This window comes from Protopterus annectens, chromosome 16.part0, assembly GCF_019279795.1.
Source record: "Protopterus annectens isolate FY-2018-M chromosome 16.part0, PAN1.0, whole genome shotgun sequence".
In the NCBI taxonomy this organism is placed as follows: domain Eukaryota; kingdom Metazoa; phylum Chordata; order Ceratodontiformes; family Protopteridae; genus Protopterus; species Protopterus annectens.
This window is the reverse complement of record NC_056750.1, coordinates 444221729-444243914: the sequence shown is the minus strand read 5'-3', so window position 1 is coordinate 444243914 and position 22186 is coordinate 444221729. Positions and strand designations below refer to the sequence as shown.

The window sequence follows — 22186 nt, the reverse complement described above, 5'->3', positions numbered from 1 at the left end:
AAGGAAATGTTCCTTAGAATAAACAACCAGAAATACTAAACACGGGACTCAGTCTTTTTTGTTGTAGCGGACAGAAGTCTATGACGTAACTTATACAATGTATGGCTACTCATAATGCTGAATCTGTAAATAGAGCTTCAGCTGTAATAAGCATCCGTTACTCTTCCCCGTTTCCTTCTGTCTGCCATATTTCACATCATCAGCAGTAGAATGGTGAATTATGGGGGCATTGGTATTATTTACCAGCCTGTGAAAGTGCTATGCTATAAGAGGTATGTGGAGTTTTACACTTAGTTATTCCTGCATTAATGTTTAGCCATCTACTTATTATTAGCAAAACTATTGTAAATGTATAATAAATTTATACTGCAAAGTAACAATCGACATTTCCTGATCTTCTTAGATGGCCTTTCCCACCAGTACAATGTGGCATTGATGTAATCTGTTTAAATGGAGGAACCTGCATCGGAGAATTCTGGGGAGCTAATTGCACGTGTTTACCTGGTTTCACAGGGGAAAGGTACTGTATATATATTTTTTAAATATACTTTCAGTCTTCCAACTGGATCATGAGTCATGATAGGATTTATGGTAATTTAATGAACCCCTACTAACAGAAACAAAATGCATATTTAGAGATTGCTAATGGTTGGATCGTCTGTGGAAGTGGAATGTACTTGAGTTGGTCGGCCTTTACCAGCATTATTTTATAATTTGTTTACTACAACATAGCATGGTGTGGACAACTGTCCTGGTGTGACTTTTGTTTTAATCCCCAGCTTCTTTCTAAAGTGCATTCTGCATTCTCACACTCTAGTGATGTTTCCTAATTCCCCTTCTTCAATGTCTTGTGTTCTCCTAACATAGAAATACAAATAGTAACTTTGAGATAGTTGGTAGCAGATTTTTCTTAACTGATACTCATCTATTTATGGTATTTTTCTGTTTCAGCAAGTGACACTGTCTAAATGTTCTCACTTGTGCAACAGGTGTCCCTTTTTCACTCATTTATTCACTCACTCTGCCACTCATAGGTTTAAGAAAATTAGATGCTTTGCAAGTTTGAAGTAAACTAGCAAGCTTCTTTTATAGAAGAACTCCCTCACATAGAAAGTGCACGTAAAACTATTTTCTTTGTACAGACTACCTTCTGGAATTTAAAAATAAAATACTAATAATATGGAAAAAGTACAAAGTTAGAGTAGCAGCTTAACTAAAATATATATACAAAATGTTGAAAGGAAGAGAGCTCAGCATAAATGATGATTATTAGATTAAGCAAATATATGACAGCTGTTTACATTTATATTGGCAGAGCAGAAAAGGAAAGGATAAAAAAGATCAGACCCCAATAAAAAAAGGTTGAATAAAAAACAGAAACATAAAGAATAGTGCAATTATTTGTTGAATAGTAGAATGAAAAGGTAAAAAAACAGTATATGTATTTGTGATGTAAAGAGAGACAGAATTGAAAACAGGAGCAGTTAAAAAGTAAAAAAATGCATACCTCTCAGGTGTACCTCATTTCGAGGAATGTTCCTCATCTGAGGTCTCAAAAAGTCCATGTTCCTCAAAGTTACATATTGAAAGGGTCAGTCACACATTCAGGGTTAGCAATTTTTTAACTGATATCAATGGTAAATAGAACTGAATCTTATTATTTCATTAAAACACCTATTCTGTAAGTAAAAATATCACATTTTAACCATCAGATGAGCTTCCTAGTTGACGTTGTTACTAAGTTGCAAGTAGGTGTTCCACATTTCGCCCATTTGTTCCACATTATGAGAGGCAGTGTTCCTCATTTTGGAGCTGGAAGGTTGAGAGCTATGAAAAAAAATTAATGTTTTTCAACTAAAAATAATTCATCATGCAGCGTGTACAGGATACATGCAGCTCTACTAAAAGGTAAACTGAAGGATCACATATGATTGGGGACAAACATCTTAAATAAATTCCTGGCTCAAAGAACTGTGGTGTTCTACAGAAATGTCTGTGTAGTCTGAGCACATAAAGGAGGGTAACAGAGGAGCTGACAATGCACATATAATAGTTTAAAAACTCTGCTATAAAAGGTTAGGTTCGTTACTGTACATATATAAAATATCAAACAAAAGTGAATAAAAAGGACAATGTATTTATTCAGTTTATTTCTGTTTGATAATATGGTTAATTGCCTGGTTTACAGGCTCTTTTCAGCTATTTCCTGGGCACCATGATACAAGACACAAACAGAAAACTATACATACACAACAGAATTAATAGTGCTACACACAGTACAGTAAGAAAGTAAAGGTGGTGCATTTGTATGTTTATAAATACAAGTGATAATATTATATATTATTTATTACAGTTGTACAAATTAGGAAAGCATTCAACCAGTGATCATTTGTTTAAAGTACAGCTTTATAAGAAAAATGCATCTGCAGTATGAGCTGTAAGTACCAGCCACTGCAGCATGAGCTGCAAGTACCAGCCACTGCAGCATGAGCTGTAAGTACCAGCCACTGCAGCATGAGCTGCAAGTACCAGCCACTGCAGCATGAGCTGTAAGTACCAGCCACTGCAGCATGAGCTGCAAGTACCAGCCACTGCAGCATGAGCTGCAAGTACCAGCCACTGCAGCATGAGCTGCAAGTACCAGCCACTGCAGCATGAGCTGCAAGTACCAGCCACTGCAGCATGAGCTGCAAGTACCAGCCACTGCAGCATGAGCTGCAAGTACCAGCCACTGCAGCATGAGCTGCAAGTACCAGCCACTGCAGCATGAGCTGCAAGTACCAGCCACTGCAGCATGAGCTGCAAGTGCCAGCCACTGCAGCATGAGCTGCAAGTGCCAGCCACTGCAGCATGAGCTGCAAGTGCCAGCCACTGCAGCATGAGCTGCAAGTGCCAGCCACTGCAGCATGAGCTGCAAGTGCCAGCCACTGCAGCATGAGCTGCAAGTACCAGCCACTGCAGCATGAGCTGCAAGTGCCAGCCACTGCAGCCAAGCCTATGACATGGTTAAATGTGGTTTGCAGTTAAAAACTCCAAACCTTTTCAGAATACATAGTTCCACAGACAAACCGATTGATCTTATGTAGAGTTTACACTGCAGTAACTAAAATAAAGGAAGTGGATTAAGCAAAACAGATATGGGTGTAACACAGGAGTGAATTTTAGAGGCAGTAACTTTTAATGAGAGAGTACCATATGTCAATAAGTGATGGCTAGCATGCCTGTGCCAGTGGCATAGAGAGATAAAACCCTAAGAATTTGCGTAATGGCTCATGCAGGGAGTTGAAGGCGGGTCCCTGATTCTGGGATACATTCATGAATTTTCCCAGAAGTGACTGGGGAAACAGATGCATGGTGGCAGTGTCTGTGGATGGGCAGGCTCCACATGGATGCCAAGATTCACCTCTCGAGCTTCATTCTCTAGTTGAATTTCTGGGCATCCATATTTTGAACATGTAATAAACAGGTTATGATTTGCGACCCAATCACCCTATCATAATCCTCTATTTCTGTTGTCTAATCTTATATATATATATATATATATATATATATATATATATATATATATGTACACACACACACACGTATCAGTAGATTGACCTTTCAAAACTTCGAAAATCATACGTCCGAGACCATATGATCACAGTTTTGAAAGTTCGAACATTTAGAATGGAGATTGCCATACAGCACAGAACAGAAAAATTACTGTTCTTCTCACTGTCGTGTGATCTCAGAGTGGGTATATTTAATTAGCAGGGGGTGTGGAGGCACAGGAGGGCATGTTCCCCTGCAAAAAAATAAAAAAAAATTGTTTTTTTATTGATTTATTTATTTATTTATTTATTTATTTATTTTAATTTTGAACTTTCAAAACTTTGATCATACGGTCTCGGCCATATGAGTTTCAAAGTTTTGAAAGTTCAGTCTACTGATAAGGATCCATATATTATCTATCTACAGGGGCAACAAATTTCATCAAATGTAGCTTCGGTCAACTGAGCAGATGGTCGACAGGTGTGTGAGATCACACTGTTCTTGATGTTAAAGAATATTCCCTTTCCTGACATTATGCCATATCAAAGTTAATATATGTAATTAGTGGGGAGGGGGGTATAGCCCTTTGCAAAAGTAATGTTTTCTTTTTTTTTCTTTTTTTTTTTTGTAGTTTCAAGTTTGCATGCACCAATGTTATTTCTTGGCACATGAATACTAAAGTGTTGATATTTGTTGTTGTCAACATTTTGTATTCAGCATTTGTACTGTCAACAATTTAAGTAGACCCATACACCACGCACGCGCAACTTCGTTAAGGTTTATTATTGTCTATCGCATCTCCTTGACATACCAAGAGTATCTATTGGTAACACAACTGAGGCAGGAATGGGGGTGATCTGTCCTCCAGGCCTACAGAGGATACTGTATGTCCATGCGAGATCCATCTGCACCAAGCCTGTGATTATCACAACTTGCTGTGCGAAACTGGCCTTGTGTTTTTCATAGAGACCTGTCTAGAGAAAAACTTTTGTCTTTTGTCCTTATGTGACAGTTGCCATACCCCTGGAGTCTCCACTAATGTGCACAGAACAAGACACAGGTGACCAACATGTCTGGAGGAAATACCAAATCCGTAATCCTTTAATTATGTTATGAGCAAGGATACAAAGTGACGTGTGAGCACAGTTCTGCAAGACATCATCAGAATCAGAATCACATTTCTTGGCCAAGTATGCACGCATACAAGGAATTTGCCTCTGGTTTCAGTGACTCTCCAAGTATGAATTACATAAATGGAATACATGCAACTATTAAGAACAAGACAAACAAAATACATGCAACTATTAAGAACAAGACACACAACATACATGTAACTATTAAGAACAAGACAAACGACATACATGCAACTATTAAGAACAAAACAAGAAAAGTAAATATACATACAAGGTGCAAAGTGCAACTCAGTGCAAGAAATACTGAAATGAACTCTGAAAGAAACAAGTATTAATATGTAAACAATGCTGCAGAATTCTTGGAGGCTTGGGAAAAAGAATACCCCAACCTAATAAGCTGAGTTAATCATTTATGAACTTGATGGCCTACAGGAAAAAACTGTTCTTATATGTGCGTGTTTTGGTGCGTATTAGTCTAATTATGGATGAAGGTAATAGTTCAAAAAGATGGTGGCCTGGATGTGAAGGGTCGGTAGTGATCTTCCCTTTCCACACCTGCTCATTCTACAAACGTTACTGGTTGCATTGATATTAAGCATTGTACCTTCTAACATTTTCTTTATGTTCTTCTCTCTTCTGAAAACCACCAAAGGGACACTGGAAGTAGTTGTAAAAGTTCCTGTTTTCTTTAAATAAATCCCAATTCTTCTTAAGTGTGGGTGATGTTCATTCTGTAAGTGGATCCAAGTGAGTGACTCTCTTTGGATAAAAAAACATGTTCGGGTTAGAGGAAAATTTGATTGTAATAACAAAGGTGTGGGCTATGCTGCTCTCTGTCAGGTACGTCCATCATTTTATATTGGAAAGACTGAATGTGCCTTAAAAGAAAGGATGTATGAACATCTTTATGATATACGAAAAGGCAAAATTATGAATTCCCTGGCTAAACATGTAACAGAATTTCATGACCATTACTTTTATTTTATAGCTGCCAAGCAGATCCACCAAGGGGCTAGAAGAGGCCCATGGCACTTGGGTCTAGAAAGAAGGGAAGTATTTTGACAGCTGCTGCTTCAAGCTGATCTTTGGCAGGTATTAATGAATGGATCTCCATTTCCAGTCTGTTAAAATTAACAGCTTTAAGAAGATAATGCAAGTTTCCCTTTAAGGGGGCGCTGTCTCAATTTTGACACTTAGACTGGCCGCTGAGGAGTGATGTCTTACATAAATTCTTGGCCCTACTTCCTTGGATTTATCTGATGAAGTTTTGTGGTGAAACAAAACAAAAGCGCTTATGTTATTTTAAATTATTTAATAAAGTGGTCTTTTTAATGGTCCTATCCATTACACAGCATTTTCTAGAAATTTGCATCTTGTTGTTGTAATCGACCAGGGTTTGTAAGCTGTTTAACTTTTGTGGCTTTTATTTCAGTTTATGGTTTTGTTGCTTTTTCAGCTTGATATTAAGTTACCTGCTCTTGGAAGACAGTGGCAAAGTTTGGAGCAGACAAAGGTGCTCTTACTTTGGGATTGGCAGACTTGAAATGAATGAATGTTTTGAATAAATCATTAGACCCATTATAGAGTACAATGCCCCTTTTGGAATGTACCTCACAAGACATCTGCAGCAGCTGGAAAGGCCACAGAAGTACCTCACAAAGAGGATTACTGGCCTCAAACAAATGCCCTACACTGACCGCCTCAAAAAACTCCAGCTTTACTCTGTAGCACATCACCTACTCCGAGGTGATCTCTGCCTGACATATAAAGCTTTGTCAAACCCAGAGCTGTTTGACATGCTACACCTAAAGAAATCCCAATCCCTCCGAGCTACACGCTCTAGGGACCTAAACCTTGTCACCACAATAAACAGAACATGCTGGAAGAATAGATTCCTGTCCCAGAAACTTCCTATACTCTGGAACAAGCTACCTATCTATGTCAAGCAAAGTTCTTCATTAGCACTCTTCAAGAAAAATCTTGATGAGTGGATGGGAAATAGGAAATACACCCCCGGGGATCACTTCTGTGTCTCTGCTTGACAGTGGCACAGGAAAATAACTTTCTTGGGTGGCGTAAGCCATGGAACCTTGCTGGCTAGGCGTACATAGGCCCTTGGGCTGATTGCCTAGTACCTACCTATGAATCTATAATACCGCTCAAGAAAGATGGACTTTCTGTAAAAAAAAAAAAAAAAAAAAAGATAAAGGCAGTAAGTTTGTTGTCCGTGTTCTTCTTAGTGATAGACATACAGTGCAGTCCAAACTCTCGCTCCCCCCTTACAAGTTTTTTTTCCATCCTCCGTCTGTAAGCAGGTGAGTCATTTTTTTTTTTCTGTAACTGGCTACCTCCTTTGAGTTACAGATACTTTCTTTTCCAGCCCTGGACATCACAATGGATCTTTTATTTAATTATTTTGACCCGTCCTGATGTCGATTTCCCATGCTCAATTAATCAGAGTTCATGGTCATGTAGACACCATACAGCATGTTGGCTTTATCCTTGTTCTACCATGATGATTATTATCTTCTTGAAACTACTGCATCCATGTAGTTTTCTGATACCGTTCATTTATTTTCCATTTACATTCCAAGCTTCATTGTTAATGAAGAAAAGTATGCTCTACATCTTCAGTACTTTGCAACATCCTTCAAATTCTTATGAACTTTCTTGAAGCTATTTTAGTTACTTTTTATTGAAAAAAAGTTTTACTATTATTGCATATTACCTTTAAAGTCCATTCATAAACTGATGTGTTTTATATTAATTTCAAGTGGTATCTAAGTAGATTTCTAGACTGATGATTATATGTTCATTTGTCAGCAAACATTTCATTTACTTTGTTGTTATACTCTCCTGCCCTTTTTACAGTATTTCTCTGTTATGTTATTAAATGTTATTTTTGGATAACCTGCATTTAAACTTTATTGTTGTAAGCACTGTTTAATGTAAAATGAAACAATCCTACATTTAAGTTTGAAAATAAATTTGATTGGATTTGATCTTCTAACATTGTTTATAGACACCAGTACTGCAGAAGCAGTCACTTTTGAGGTTTGTGAGTTCATGAACTATACTATCTGACAGCTTTGTCTCAGAATTAGTGTTTTAGTTAGTGTAAATTCAAAGTAACATCAGCATTTATAAAAAAAAGATTTACTAATTTACTCTACATCATGTATAATACTACTGCTACTGACCTCTTTGTTGGAGTATCCAGACCAAAGGCGGGGGGCATTGCACATTTATTTCTGATTTTACTGATCAGACAGAAATTAACTTGCAATAATTAGTCATCAAAATACGCTTCTCTGGTCAGCTAATCCATAATCCAAAACCAAGAGAGTTTGACCTTTTTTTTGAGGAATATATCTTGACCGTTCTTAACAATTTTAACAATCTTTGGTAAACAGGCCAGTGGTGATTTCTTGGCCAAATAGCATTTCTGATAATGTAAACAGCAGCCTCAGGAGTGGTATGACTTGTTGCTGCCAACATTGTTTTATGCTCTTTCATACGTAATGGAAGATCACGTGGCAAAATGTAATGCATAACAGACGTACTTCTCAACCTCTTTGAGCAAGAAATCTGGACCAAGCCATAAATAATGGGGGATGTCAAAGACCCAAAATAGGGCCAATTTTTAAATATGGTTCTCATAAACTTTGAAAGTTGATAGAATAACAGAAGGATATGAAGTCTGAAACTCAAATGTCTGTCATTTTCTGACCTCAGTCATCAATGATTTGTCAATAATTTGTCAGAAAAACTAAATTTTATTAAAAACAGCCAAAAAACTGTGGCAAAAATCTGGACATTCTTATGAAAATCTGTACAGCTGAGAGGTATGATGAGTTTCTATTTTAAGCTCAATACTTTACAAGTGTATTTAGCTCCTGAGGTGTAGTACCTGTTGTTTGAAGGATGTTCTTATAATATGTATTTTCTACATTACCCATTTTCATAGTGAACAAATGAACTTCAGTCTCTTGGCACTATTTGCTGAAATTCAAACTTTCTGATCTTTCCCTGTTTTTGCAGCATTCTGTCAGTAGAGGTACTTTGTACCTAAAACAACCTCTGCCAGGTGAACAGCCTAACCCTCTGCTTATCTTTGCATGGTTGATTACAGCTTGGTCCATTGTGAACAGCTTCATCATTATCAGAAACATTGCATTGTAAAGGAATGAGTGCACAATTCCATATATTAGCTTTTACACAGTCATAGTTAACTGCAATCATTTTGTAGAGTTTATCCTTGTCTGTCATGTCCTTGAATATAAGATGAGGCTGGATTTGGTGGAAGGAAAGGATTTGGTGATGACATAGCATGCATTTGTCTTCATACCTACTATTTCTCCACCTCACCCTTCATATATAATGGGTTCCTTGACTGTAATAATTGAAGATACTGCTTAACCAGTTAGTAGTAGAATCGTAATGCTGAAGTTAAGCAAATTATGATGCATTCATGGAAAGCAGACTTGATGGAAATGATTCAAGTTTTATTTTATGTTGCTCATCATAGAACTTTCTACATTAGTATTTATGCTTTTTTCTGTATTTCCTCAGGTGTGAGAGTAATATAAATGAGTGCGACTCCAATCCTTGTCACAACGAAGGAACATGTCAGGACCTTGTGAACAAGTACAAATGTGTTTGTGCAGCTACTTTCAGTGGACCGAACTGTGATGTGGACGTAAGCAACCTTTCCCACTTTTCTTCAGTGCTGCTTTGGAAAAACCTCTGTCAGCTTGTGTCTTACTTGATCATACATATGTACTTATAAGGCAACAAGGCCACATCTTACTAAGAAAAAAGGATAGTCAAATATATGCATACTTCTCTCTGGCCTCCAAATTATGTCACTAAACAACACAATGGCTACAGAAAATAATCAGGGAGTTATACCAGGTTAAATATAGTTGTCAGAATGTGGATATGATATAGAACAAAGGCATCATCTGATTTCAGTGAAAAAGCAAGTGGTGTTGCAACTGCTTACAAAATTATTTTTCATGCAGGAAAGAAAAGAAAATGAGGTTAGTTAGTATTGATGTAGATTTAAGAAAGACGTTAGCCTGACGATTTCTTATGTGCAGCTAAGTGTCCCCCACATTGGACATTCTCTATCCCATTTGTAAAAGTCACTAACATTATTAATGTTGCCTGGCTGTTTCTTCTTTAAATGTATGAATAATATGAAGTGTAGTCTTCTGAACGTACCGAGTCAGCAATTTTTTGGTTATCTCCTACCAAGCGCTTATCCCCTTTGTTTGGCACTGGCTGCTGAACGCAAAACACTAGAAGAGACTGCTTGCACTGTAATAAGTGAATTTTGTTAGCAAATACATAGGAAAGTGGTAAACGATGATTTTGTTTTAGTGTATATTACATATTCAGAACTGTGCAATACTGGTTGCAAATCAGAGAAATTGTCGTGGTTAAGCACAAAAAATGTGAATGCAGCATACCAATGGAGATTATGCAAAACATTACAAAAGAAGAGAGAGATTATAAGCAGTAATGTAAATACTATATTAGGACAACTGATAAAAACATACCCAGTGATACAATTAAATTTTAATATTATATGGTATAGAGAGTAGTTAGCAGGAAGACATTCCAGAAAATTGCCTTTCTTCAACTACACATACTATACTGCTGTAGAAAAATTGATTGTTAACCTTTGGTGTGCTCAAGCCAGGCAGATCTCATTTTCCCCCTTTCTTCTGTCTCTAGTGGTTTAGTGTAAGAAATTACAAAATTAGTTAGATGCCACTGAATCACTGTGGAACACAGCCCCACTCTTAACAAAGTAACAATATAACATTTGTAATTTATTACAGCAGGGCTGGATTAGAAGGAAATTCTATCTGTAGCAGTATATATTTATAAAGGATAATACCTCTGAGAATAATATGAAAAACATTTAGTAGAGCCATAGCCCAAAGTAATGTAAAATATGTTCTTCAGTGTGACAAAAAGACAAGACTGGAGTGTGAAGTGTCTGCCCATTGTACACTCCATGAATCATGACTAAGTTAATAATGAGGCTAGAATAGCAGAACTGGTTACAAAAGGTTAGCAGAGACCTGAGTTAGCTCACATGGTACATATTGTAATATAGTTGTATTGTGTATCCTTTTAGTAATGGAGTTGGCATTAGTGGTTAAAGTTTTTACAGTGGTTTTATGCACATGCAAAACTGACATTTCTTGATTGACGTCTGGCCACCACATTGACATTTTTGGCAGTTTCTCAGCATTTGGTGAGACCTTGATGACCCTCATATGTTGGAAGTAGCACTTCTGTTCATTCAGTGAGGCATACTGTGATTCAGTCTTTATAGCAACAGACCATCAAGCTCTGATAACTGCACTCTGGCCATGTAGTATTTATACATGAGTGTTTAGTCTGAGTGCAATGATGTGGCCACCCTTTGCATACATATAGGATAACAGCTAACATCTTCTGGATTATTTTTGGTAGCTTGTTTAAGCTTTTCTAGTCTTTTATTAGTTATAAAGTCTAGTCACCTTTATCCTTTACAGATAAATTATGATGGCATCTCCAGTATCAGATAATGTTTTGTCGTGTATAGGATATCTGGATAAAACATTTAGTAATTTACCAGGCAGGTGGATTGTTGTGGCATTAAACTGTCTTAGTCTCATTAACAGCCTCTTGGTGGCACTATGTCTTAATTAACGGAACTAGTGGTTTATGTTAGTTATATTAGTCTGGAGTTGCAAAACATTCTAGCCCTAATAGGTATCTACAGAATTTTTCACATGCCCACATACTTGAAAAGCATTATTTTTCATTTCTGAAAATATCTTTCATCAATGTTCTTTAACATTCTGGAGACGTAAGCAACAGGACATGAACCTTATTCAGCCATTCGGGGTAATGCTGCACAGATAACTTGCATCTCCACTCACTAAAAGAAGTGTAGCTGACTCAACCAGCACCATCTGCTGGTAACACTAACCAGCCCACCACCCCCCCTCAGCTCTTTGAGTGAAGGGCAGAAGAAAAATTACATTATTGTGTTAAGCCAATTACAACATTGTGATCAGCGTATTACAGATTCATGCCCATCCCAAGCTCTTCCTTTGACACACTAATCAGGTGGCCAGATGCACAACACATCCCCTCTCACTCCTGCCCTGCCATTCAGGTTCTGTTTCTGTGCTCAGCCCCCAACCCTACTTTAACATGTTTTAAAATAAAAAAAATACAAATTACTTTTAAACTGTAGAAAACTACTTGCTACAGTTTATACCCTGCCCACACAGAGCACTACAACACTGATGTTTTCGTAAAAAAAAAAAAAAAAAATTAACAAAAAGTTCTTCTTATAAAATGTAGCATATAGTTTATACCTGCACTCAGGTTTTATTTAAAAAAAAAAAAAAAAGATTTTTTTTTTTTTTTTTACTTTTAAAAAATAGAAACTGCTTGCTACCGTTTTAACCACATATTGCATACAGCATATGAAGTGCTACAGTGCTCAGGTTTGACCACAACTACAATCATCATCTTTCGGCTGTTCCCATTAGGGGTCGCAACAGTGGATCATCTGTTTCCATTTCTTCCTGTCCTCTGCATCTTGCTCTATCACACCAACCACCTGCATGTCCTCTCTCACCACATCCAGAAATCTTATCTTAGGCCTTCCTCTTTTCCTGTTACCTGGTAACTTCATCCTTAGCATCTTTTTCCCAATATACTCAGCATCCCTCCTCAGCACATGTCCAAACCAACATAATCTTGCCTCTCTGGCTTTGTCTCCAACCCTTCCAACCTGGGCTGACCCTCTAATATACTTATTCCTAATCCTGTCCACCCTCATCACACCCAGTGCAAATCTTAACATCTTTAACTCTGCCACATCTAGCTCTAACTCCTGCCTTTTTGTCAATGCCACTGTCTCCAACCCATATAACATAGCTGGGACCTTCCCTTTCACTCTTACTGGTACTCATCTGTCACAAATCACTCCTGACACTTTTCTCCACCCACTCCATCCTGCCTGTACTCTCTTCTTCACCTCTCTTTCACACTCACCATTACTCTAAACTATTGATCCTAAGTATTTAAACTCATACACCTTCACTACCTCTACTCCTTGCATCCTCGCCATTCCTCTATCCTCCCTCTCATTCACACACATATATTCTGTCTTAGTCCTGCTGACCTTCTTTCCTCTTCTCTCTAGAGCATATCTCCACCTCTCCAGAGTCTCCTCAACCTGATTCCTACTCTCACTACAGATCACAATGTCATCTGCAAACATCATAGTCCTCGGGGACTCCTGTCTGATTTCATCTGTCAACCTGTGCATCACCACTGCAAATAAGAAAGGGCTCAGAGCTGATCCTTGGTGTAATCCCACCTCCATCTTAAACACATCCGTCACTCCCACCGCAGACCTCACCGCTGTCACACTACCCTCGTACATATCCTGTACCACTCTTAAATACTTCTCTGACACTCCCGACTTCCTCATACAATACCACAACTCCTCTCTAGGCACCCTGTCTTATGCTTTCTCGAAGTCTACAAAAACACAGTGCAACTCCTTCTGACCTTCTCTGTATTTCTCCATCAACACTCTCAGAGCAAACATCACATCTGTAGTGCTCTTTCCCAGCATGAAACCATACTGCTGATCACTAATCATCACGTCCCTTCTTAACCTAGCTTCCACTACTCTTTCCCATTACTTCATGCTGTGACTGATCAATTTAATCCTACTGTAGTTACTACAGCTCTGCACATCATCCTTATTCTTAATAATCGGTACCAAAACACTTTTTCTCCATTCCTCAAACATCCTCTCACTTTCCAAAATTTCATTAAACAATCTGGTTAAAAACTCCACTGCCATTTCGCCTAAACACCTCCATGCTTCCACAGGTATGTCATCTGGACCAACAGCCTTTCTGTTCTTCATTCTCTTCATAGCTATCCTTACTTCCTCCTTGCTAATCCACTGCACTTCATGATTCACTATCTCCACATCATCCAACCTTCTCTCCCTCTCATTCTCTTCATTCATCAACCCCTCAAAGTACTCTTTCCATCTGCTCAACACACTCTCCTCGCTGGTGAGTACGTTTCCCTCATTATCCTTTATCACCCTTACCTGCTGCACATTTTTACTAGCTCGGTCCCTCTGTTTAGCCAATCAGTACAGGTACTTTTCTCTCTCCTTAGTGTCCAACCTTTTATACAACTCTTCATATGCCTTATCCTTAGCCTTTGCCACCTCTCTCTTTGCCATGCACATCATCTCCGTATACTCCTGTCTACTTTCTTCATCTCTCTGACAATCCCACTTCTTCTTTGCTAACCTCTTTCTCTGTATACTCTCCTGTACTTCCTCATTCCACCACCATGTCTCCCTATCATCCTTCCTCTGTCCAGATGTCATACCAAGTACCTTTCTAGCCGTCTCCCTTACTAGCTCTGCTATAGTTACCCAGCTATTTGGTAACTCTTTCCTGCCACCCAGTGCCTGTCTTAACTCTTCCCTAAACTCCACCTCACAATTACCCTTTTTCAATTTCCACCATTTGATTTTTGGTGCTGCAGTCACACTCCTCCTCCTCCTCTTGATCACCAATGTCATCTTACAAACCACCATCCTATGCTGCCTAACTACACTTTTCCTGGTCAACACTTTACAGTCTCCAATCTCCTTCAAACTTGCTCTCCTACATAAGATATAATCCACCTGTGTGCATCTTCCTCCATTCTTGTATGTCACTCTATGATCCTCCCACTTGTTAAAATATGTATTCACCACAGCCATTTCCATCCTTTTTGCAAAATCCACTAACATCTGACCTTCTGCATTCCTTTGTTTAACACCATACCTACCCATCACTTCCTCATCACCTCTGTTCCCTTCACCAACATGCCCATTGAAATCTGCTCCAATCACCACTCTCTCACCCTTGGGTACAATCATCACGACTTCATCCAACTCGCTCCAAAATTTTTCTTTCTCGTCCATCGCACACCCAACTTGTGGAGCATATGCACTAACAACATTCATCATTACACCATCAATTTCCAGCTTCATAAACATCACTCTGTCCGACACTCTTTTCACCTCCAAAACACGAATACTGGTTTTAAAAGTCAGTGTTAGCTAATCACTCACCACAGCACCTTGTGCCTGAGGCAGTTGCCCCACTCCCTACACTGCTGCTCACTATTGCCTGTTCAATAACACCATAGTATGCAGTCGCTGAATACGTGACCTTCAGCATGTCTCTTGGACCACTGCACAGTTTTCATAATAAGTCTGTTAAAGGACAAAGCAATAAGGAAAGGTCAGGTGCAAACTTGCCCAAGTATTGAATTGTGCCATGCCTATGGCTTATCTTGCTCAAGTGCACAAAATGGATTATACGACTTAACTGTTGCTTAAACCTGCTTACATCTAGTTGCCATTAAATCCACAGTTTTCTGCCAGTTCATAAACTCAGATTGAAATGCTTCAATACATTTATTCTTTTCTTGTACACCTTTCTGACAATGTGCCATCTCGCATACCATTATTTCTTTTTTAGCACAAAGTGTTCAATGAATTGACTAATTACTGACACATGCACAACATTCTAAGCCTCTGCAAATTAAAAGGAACTGAATACGCCCTCGAGATTATTTGGGTCTACTTGATATGACCAAAGCCAAGACTGCACTGAAAAACATTATGGAGGTATGCATGCAAAAAAAATGTTTGATTCCTGCAGAGAGACAGGCAGAAAAGATTTGAGCAAGGAGAGGTGCCCTATAACCTGACAATATTTTTGAATTATTATTCTAGCTGCCTCAGTGCTACATCTGGGATACCTTTCACGTGGGACTGAGGCTGAGACTGTTGAAAGTGAGCACAGAATTGCTAGACATGGACATCGATTTCAATTCTTAATGTCCAAAACTATCTAAAATTTCAATTAATATAATCTCTAAATCATTATTACTAAATACTAACCCAGACTTATGTATTAAAACACAACTACAGCACCCACAGACTCCTGCCTTAAATATATGTACCTGAACCTTACCATGTTTAAGTAATGTCTAAAATACTGTAATGATGCAAATATGCAGGAGAAGGCAATTTGTTAGCCTGATCATTCAAACTATATACATTAGCATAGTAAAACTTTTATTTATTGAAATTGGTGATAAAAACATTTTTCTGTTTATCAACAACTGCTTATTGTAATCTAAAAATGTTATCGTATCCTTTATTTTGTTGCTTAATATCTTGACCCCAGAGTAACTCACATGAAATCCGTCTTTATCAAAATAGGATTTATTGTTAATAAATTCATCCCATGTTTCTATTAAGTCAGTCTTTTTCTTCATACAAAAATACAGCCATAGAATATTGAAAATCAGAAACTTTGATGATAGCAAAAGTTCACTTAAGTGCAAACTTACCTTTCCTTCCATGTATATCTGAAAATATATTCGTCTATCTTATACATGTATACAGGATGGTTGTACAAGTCAGTAACACTTCCATGTCAAATTAAAGTAGTAAATTAACATCTGTTTTTAACAGGCAATTAGGAATGTCAATTGCTGTTACCCCCCCCTAAACTGGAGACTGACACCACATTAGTATCCATATTACATACTGGCTTTAGGTTTCCTCAGTATGGAGTCACCCAGTGAAAGTAGACCCCCTGCTTGATTTAACTCATTGTGCAATAGCTATGTATATAATAGCCATCCAAATTAAAATCATCATGATTTGCACAATTTCCTCCTAGCGCTCTCTTTAACTTTCTTTACTTTTTATTATTATAAGAATGTAAAACATTATTATTATTATTATCCAAATTACTTGCTTTTTTAATTTCACTCGAGTTTACAATTGTCCAACTTTTCTCGTCATCCAAGTTTATCTGTATGTAAATTCACAGTGCCCAAATCCGCTAATATTGTTATAACTTGCATAGAACTACCCATCATTCTCCCAGATCAGCCATTCAAAATCAAAACCACATCTAGAGATGACAGTGTTAATACCATAACTACTGATGCAGGTGAGAATGACAGTTATGCAGTTCTCTATTATTACATCAAAACTGTATTAAAAAAATGTTTGTAAGAAACAAATTTAAGATGGGTTTTTAAGTACATTCTGCCCTCTACAGAAGCATTCAGTTAAAAGCTGCAGTATGTTAAGAAACATCATTCTAATGATTTCATTTATAGAGTTCAGGAAATCAAATTGTACACTGCAACAAGATGGGAGGAAATTAATTAAAATTATGCATTTTTATTATTACCACATCCACCATAGTAATGAAGCCATATAGGGGAACATTTGTGGCCAACCATAATTACATTGACTAAATCTTTTTAGGCCGAATACCTTTCAAAATATCTCTGTTAAATCCTAAAAAAGAAAAAAAAAACATGCACAAATACACAAGGAATGCTTGATTTTCTGAGTTAAAGTCATTAGTTAAGAAGTATAACTATAATATCATTATCTTTAATTACTGAATTATCAGATACTAACCTAAAACTACCTGGACAAAGCAGATAGCCCTAAAGGGGAACATTTATGAAAAAAAATTGTATGCATTTCCTTTGTATATTGTGTCATATGGTTATTATTACAGCAAAACATTTGGTTTAAAAGTTCATGTCTTTTTTTATAATTTCTCCATTCAACAGTCTATTCAAATAGATATAAAAAGCTTTTATAATGTAATGTATATATTTGCATTTTGAAGCTAACCAAAATACATCACTTAATATTAACTGCATGACATCAGTCTCGTAAGTTTGAATGCCATCTAATATGCTGACTTGTTTCTGTGACCTACATCATGTAGTTCTCCATCTGTCATCTCATCATCTTTAACCATATATACATTGGAATACTAATAACCATATATCCACTGGAATACTAATAACCATATATACATTGGAATACTAATAACCATATATACATTGGAATACTAATAACCATATATCCACTGGAATACTAATAACCATATATCCACTGGAATACTAATAACCATATATACATTGGAATAGTAATAACCATATATACATTGGAATACTAATAACCATATATCCACTGGAATACTAATAACCATATATACATTGGAATAGTAATAACCATATATACATTGGAATACTAATAACCATATATCCACTGGAATACTAATAACCATATATACATTGGAATACTAATAACCATATATACATTGGAATACTAATAACCATATATCCACTGGAATACTAATAACCATATATACATTGGAATACTAATAACCATATATACATTGGAATACTAATAACCATATATACATTGGAATACTAATAACCATATATCCACTGGAATACTAATAACCATATATACACTGGAATAGTAATAACCATATATCCACTGGAATAGTAATAACCATATATACATTGGAATACTAATAACCATATATACATTGGAATACTAATAACCATATATCCACTGGAATACTAATAACCATATATCCACTGGAATACTAATAACTATATATCCACTGGAATACTTATAACCATATATACATTGGATTACTAATAACCATATATACATTGGAATACTAATAACCATATATACATTGGAATACTAATAACCATATATACATTGGAATACTAATAACCATATATCCACTGGAATACTAATAACCATATATACATTGGAATAATAATAACCATATATCCACTGGAATACTAATAACCATATATACATTGGAATACTAATAACCATATATCCACTGGAATACTAATAACCATATATCCACTGGAATAGTAATAACCATATATACATTGGAATAATAATAACCATATATCCACTGGAATACTAATAACCATATATACATTGGAATAGTAATAACCATATATACATTGGAATACTAATAACCATATATCCACTGGAATACTAATAACCATATATACATTGGAATACTAATAACCATATATACATTGGAATACTAATAACCATATATCCACTGGAATACTAATAACCATATATACATTGGAATACTAATAACCATATATACATTGGAATACTAATAACCATATATCCACTGGAATACTAATAACCATATATACATTGGAATAGTAATAACTATATAGCTTCCGATATAGTCGAACCTTTTAAAAATCCTTCACAACACCACCTATAAACTCCCTGTCTGTACCACATCTGCAGATAATTCACTTCTATACTTAGTGATGTGCAATCAACGCAGTCTTATTTCAGATGTTATGACTGTCCCACCTTTACAGAATTCCATCTATAGATCATTGACTTTTTCTATTTCAGACAAAATGTCTAGTAATAATTGTAAGGACTTGAAAGATGTTCGTAATGATAACATTGAAAAATATATCTAAAACACATGATAATTACCACCAGGACTTAGTAATTAATGAAACCAATCTTATATACTCCTGTTTCCTGTCCAAAACAGAGAAAAAATAGAGCCCTCACTCCTGGTGGAAAGGGAACCTTAATTTAATTCATTAAGATATATCTGTGTAATTGTACAGCTTTCCCAACTACTGCTAGGAAGTAAAACTTTTAAACATAACAGAAACAATATTTAAATAATGAAGAACCATCACTATTTAAAGAGAGGGAAAACAGGAAAAAAAAAAAAAAATATATATATATATATATATATATATATATATATATATATATATATATATATATACTGACATTCCCGCTTTTCACAATCACATGCTGCTAGAATTTTTGGCAAAAGTGAAGTCCCCATGTAAATGAGTGGGGGGATTTTTGACATTCTAGACTTCCTTGTGCATCCTTTAGTGAAACTGTTCAACACAAGTTTAACCTCAGTATGCATGATACCCGATGGTCCAGTGCAGTTATAACTCCTACACATGAAAGTGGCTTCAGAACCTGTTAAGTAACTCTACACCTGCCAGAATCATAGGCAAGTGCTCAAAAGATGTATTACACAACTGTGTAAAAACTACAGCTTATTTATATTGGAATATATACCTCTCAAACATGATTTTATTAACAGTAGGTCATAATTCACAAATAGTACAGATTTTATGCATCTGTCAGTGAAGCCTTAGATGAGAAATTCAAAGTATTGGAATCTAACTGCATTTAACAAAACCAAACAGTTCCACTCATACCAACACAAACAGACATACACACCTGAAAGGTGCTTTCTAAGATGCAATTACAGATGATGAAGAAATGTGTTTCCTTGATGAAAGTATGTTTATACGAGCAGACGAAATGAATTCATATTCATTTTTCAGTGACTGTAAGTTTCTTCCTTGATTGCACAAGTACCACAGTACTAGCAATGTTGATTCAAGCTATATTACCTGTACAAATAAGAAAGCATAGCACCTTCTGTACAAAAATTCACCTGTAATCAAACAAAGCTGGCAAGCCTGCTTTGTAAATCTCACTTCTTCATTTAACAATGGTACTAATGGTTGCTTCATATCTTCTATATGCATAATTTATATGTCATTGTTATAGCAAAAATATGCTAATCTCAAAATAATCTCGACTCTTGGAAGTAATATGAAACATCTTTTCCTCCATGCTTTGTGGTTCTGCTGTCTCTGGGGAATGCCTTCTTCATGAAACAGCAGTATAGCAAACTGGAAAAAGAAGCCAGCCCTTGAGAGTGAAAATCTCAAAATCCTTGTGCATTTCTTTTGTATGTTGTGCCATAAGGTTCTTATTGCAGACAAATTTGTGTATTCTGCCTTTGGTTTAAAGGCTGATGTTTTTTCAAATGTGCCATCTTTTGATTTAAAATAGCATCATAAATAATGCAATAATATACTGAAATAATTCTATGGAAATGCACAATAAACAGAAGAAACTGAATGCAAAGGCTGTACTAAAAGGTCTGCTGTGAATGACTGAACTTAATTTATGAGAAACATTTAAATAACACTGCCACTTTAAGTATTTTTATTTATTTTTTTTGTTTTACTCCATTGCATGTCTTTTCATGTTAAATAGGGTTAATCAGTGCTGTTGCTGCTCTCCATTTATACTGTACTAATTTCTTTCCATAGGTTACTGTTGTTAACAAAGGGTACATTTCTATTTTCCTGAAACAATGCGTTTTAATATATCTGACTAGAAATGTGCAGGATTCCTGCAGTTTGTCTATATATACAGTTTTAATACTGAAACACGTTAGAGTACACTATTTCATATTGCCACCTTATTACTTGCTGCACAAATTAATTTCTAGCCATAATAATCACCTACAATTTTGTTAGTAAATTGTTTGCATGTAGTCATTACATAAACAGCTATTTTGTGATGCTTGTGAGTTAGGTTTCATTAAACACACGTATGAGTACTGTAATTATACCAAAATATTCATTGTAAAGTATGTGAAGACCTGCAAAACAAAATGAAAACTGAAAAAAATGCATCATGTGGCACATGTGTTATACTTGCTAGCTTTGCATATTTCCTAGACATTCCTTTCACTTTATGAATTTTAATTGCTTTTCACTACACATCTTGCCTGCTAATATAGTTTAACTACCCTGTGTGATGTTTTGTCTTCTGTGCTTAATAAATCCTTATTTCAAGTCCTGTTCTGCATTTGCTCACGTTTTTTTCATGTGCTTTCTAGAAGCTTATAATAACTCATTTGCTGGCTGTACATTAAACTAAAAAAGCTGAATTGAATTTTCTTTGCATGAGAACATCTCTTTCGTCATTCCAAGTACTGTACCTGTTAGAATGAGATTTATTTAAAATGCTGCTTATCTGAGTTTACAAATATAGGTCCTACCAGTATTATAATAATCTGATGTCCTCAGGAAGGCATTGGCAATAATCTTTATTACATCAAGCTGCACAATTAATCTGCAAAAGACTCACATAAGTCCATTTATCATTTTTTATCAGTGTTTAAGAAGCATTGCTTTGCTATTATAAGATATTGCCTTAGAGTTTAAAATTTAACCTCTAAATCCAGTGAATATACAATTTATTTTAATACACTAATTGAATAAAAAATACACCAAACTGTGTAAGGACAGTTTTGAGGATAACATTTTGTTTTGTGTAGATTATAACAAAACTGTAATTTTCAAAAATTTTCCAACAACAACATTTGTGCAAAGGCTTGAAATGGTTTATTTACAAGTTGTAATGAAGACTACATGATTTATTTGAATACAACTCCATAGTGATGGAGTGGTAAGAAATCTCACATCATTCAAACAGACTCTGTGGGGAATTTTGATTTCTCTCATTCACCTTTTAATTCATCCATTCCATAAGTTATGCCCATGATTCATAAAACATATTGTTATCAGTACTTTGTGGGAAATACTACGGTGCCCAACAATGTAATAGTGACATATTCATAAGATATGATAAAGCTGAATCAAGCAGCACCTCGTTAGCTGCCCATTGTTATGTCTGTGAACCAAATATGGCACCGTTCTATGTAATA

At 36.1% G+C, this 22186-nt stretch overlaps 1 protein-coding gene across 1 annotated transcript in view; it reads left to right on the top strand.

Annotated features, from left to right (window-relative positions):
- The window catches only part of LOC122790762 (protein crumbs homolog 1-like), a 489172-nt gene that overhangs the window by 448912 nt on the left and 18074 nt on the right, over positions 1–22186 (top strand). The window contains exons 10-11 of the mRNA XM_044058372.1: positions 404–520; positions 9240–9366. Of these exons, the coding sequence (XP_043914307.1) occupies positions 404–520; positions 9240–9366 (244 nt within the window). The remainder of the gene's footprint in view (positions 1–403; positions 521–9239; positions 9367–22186) is intronic.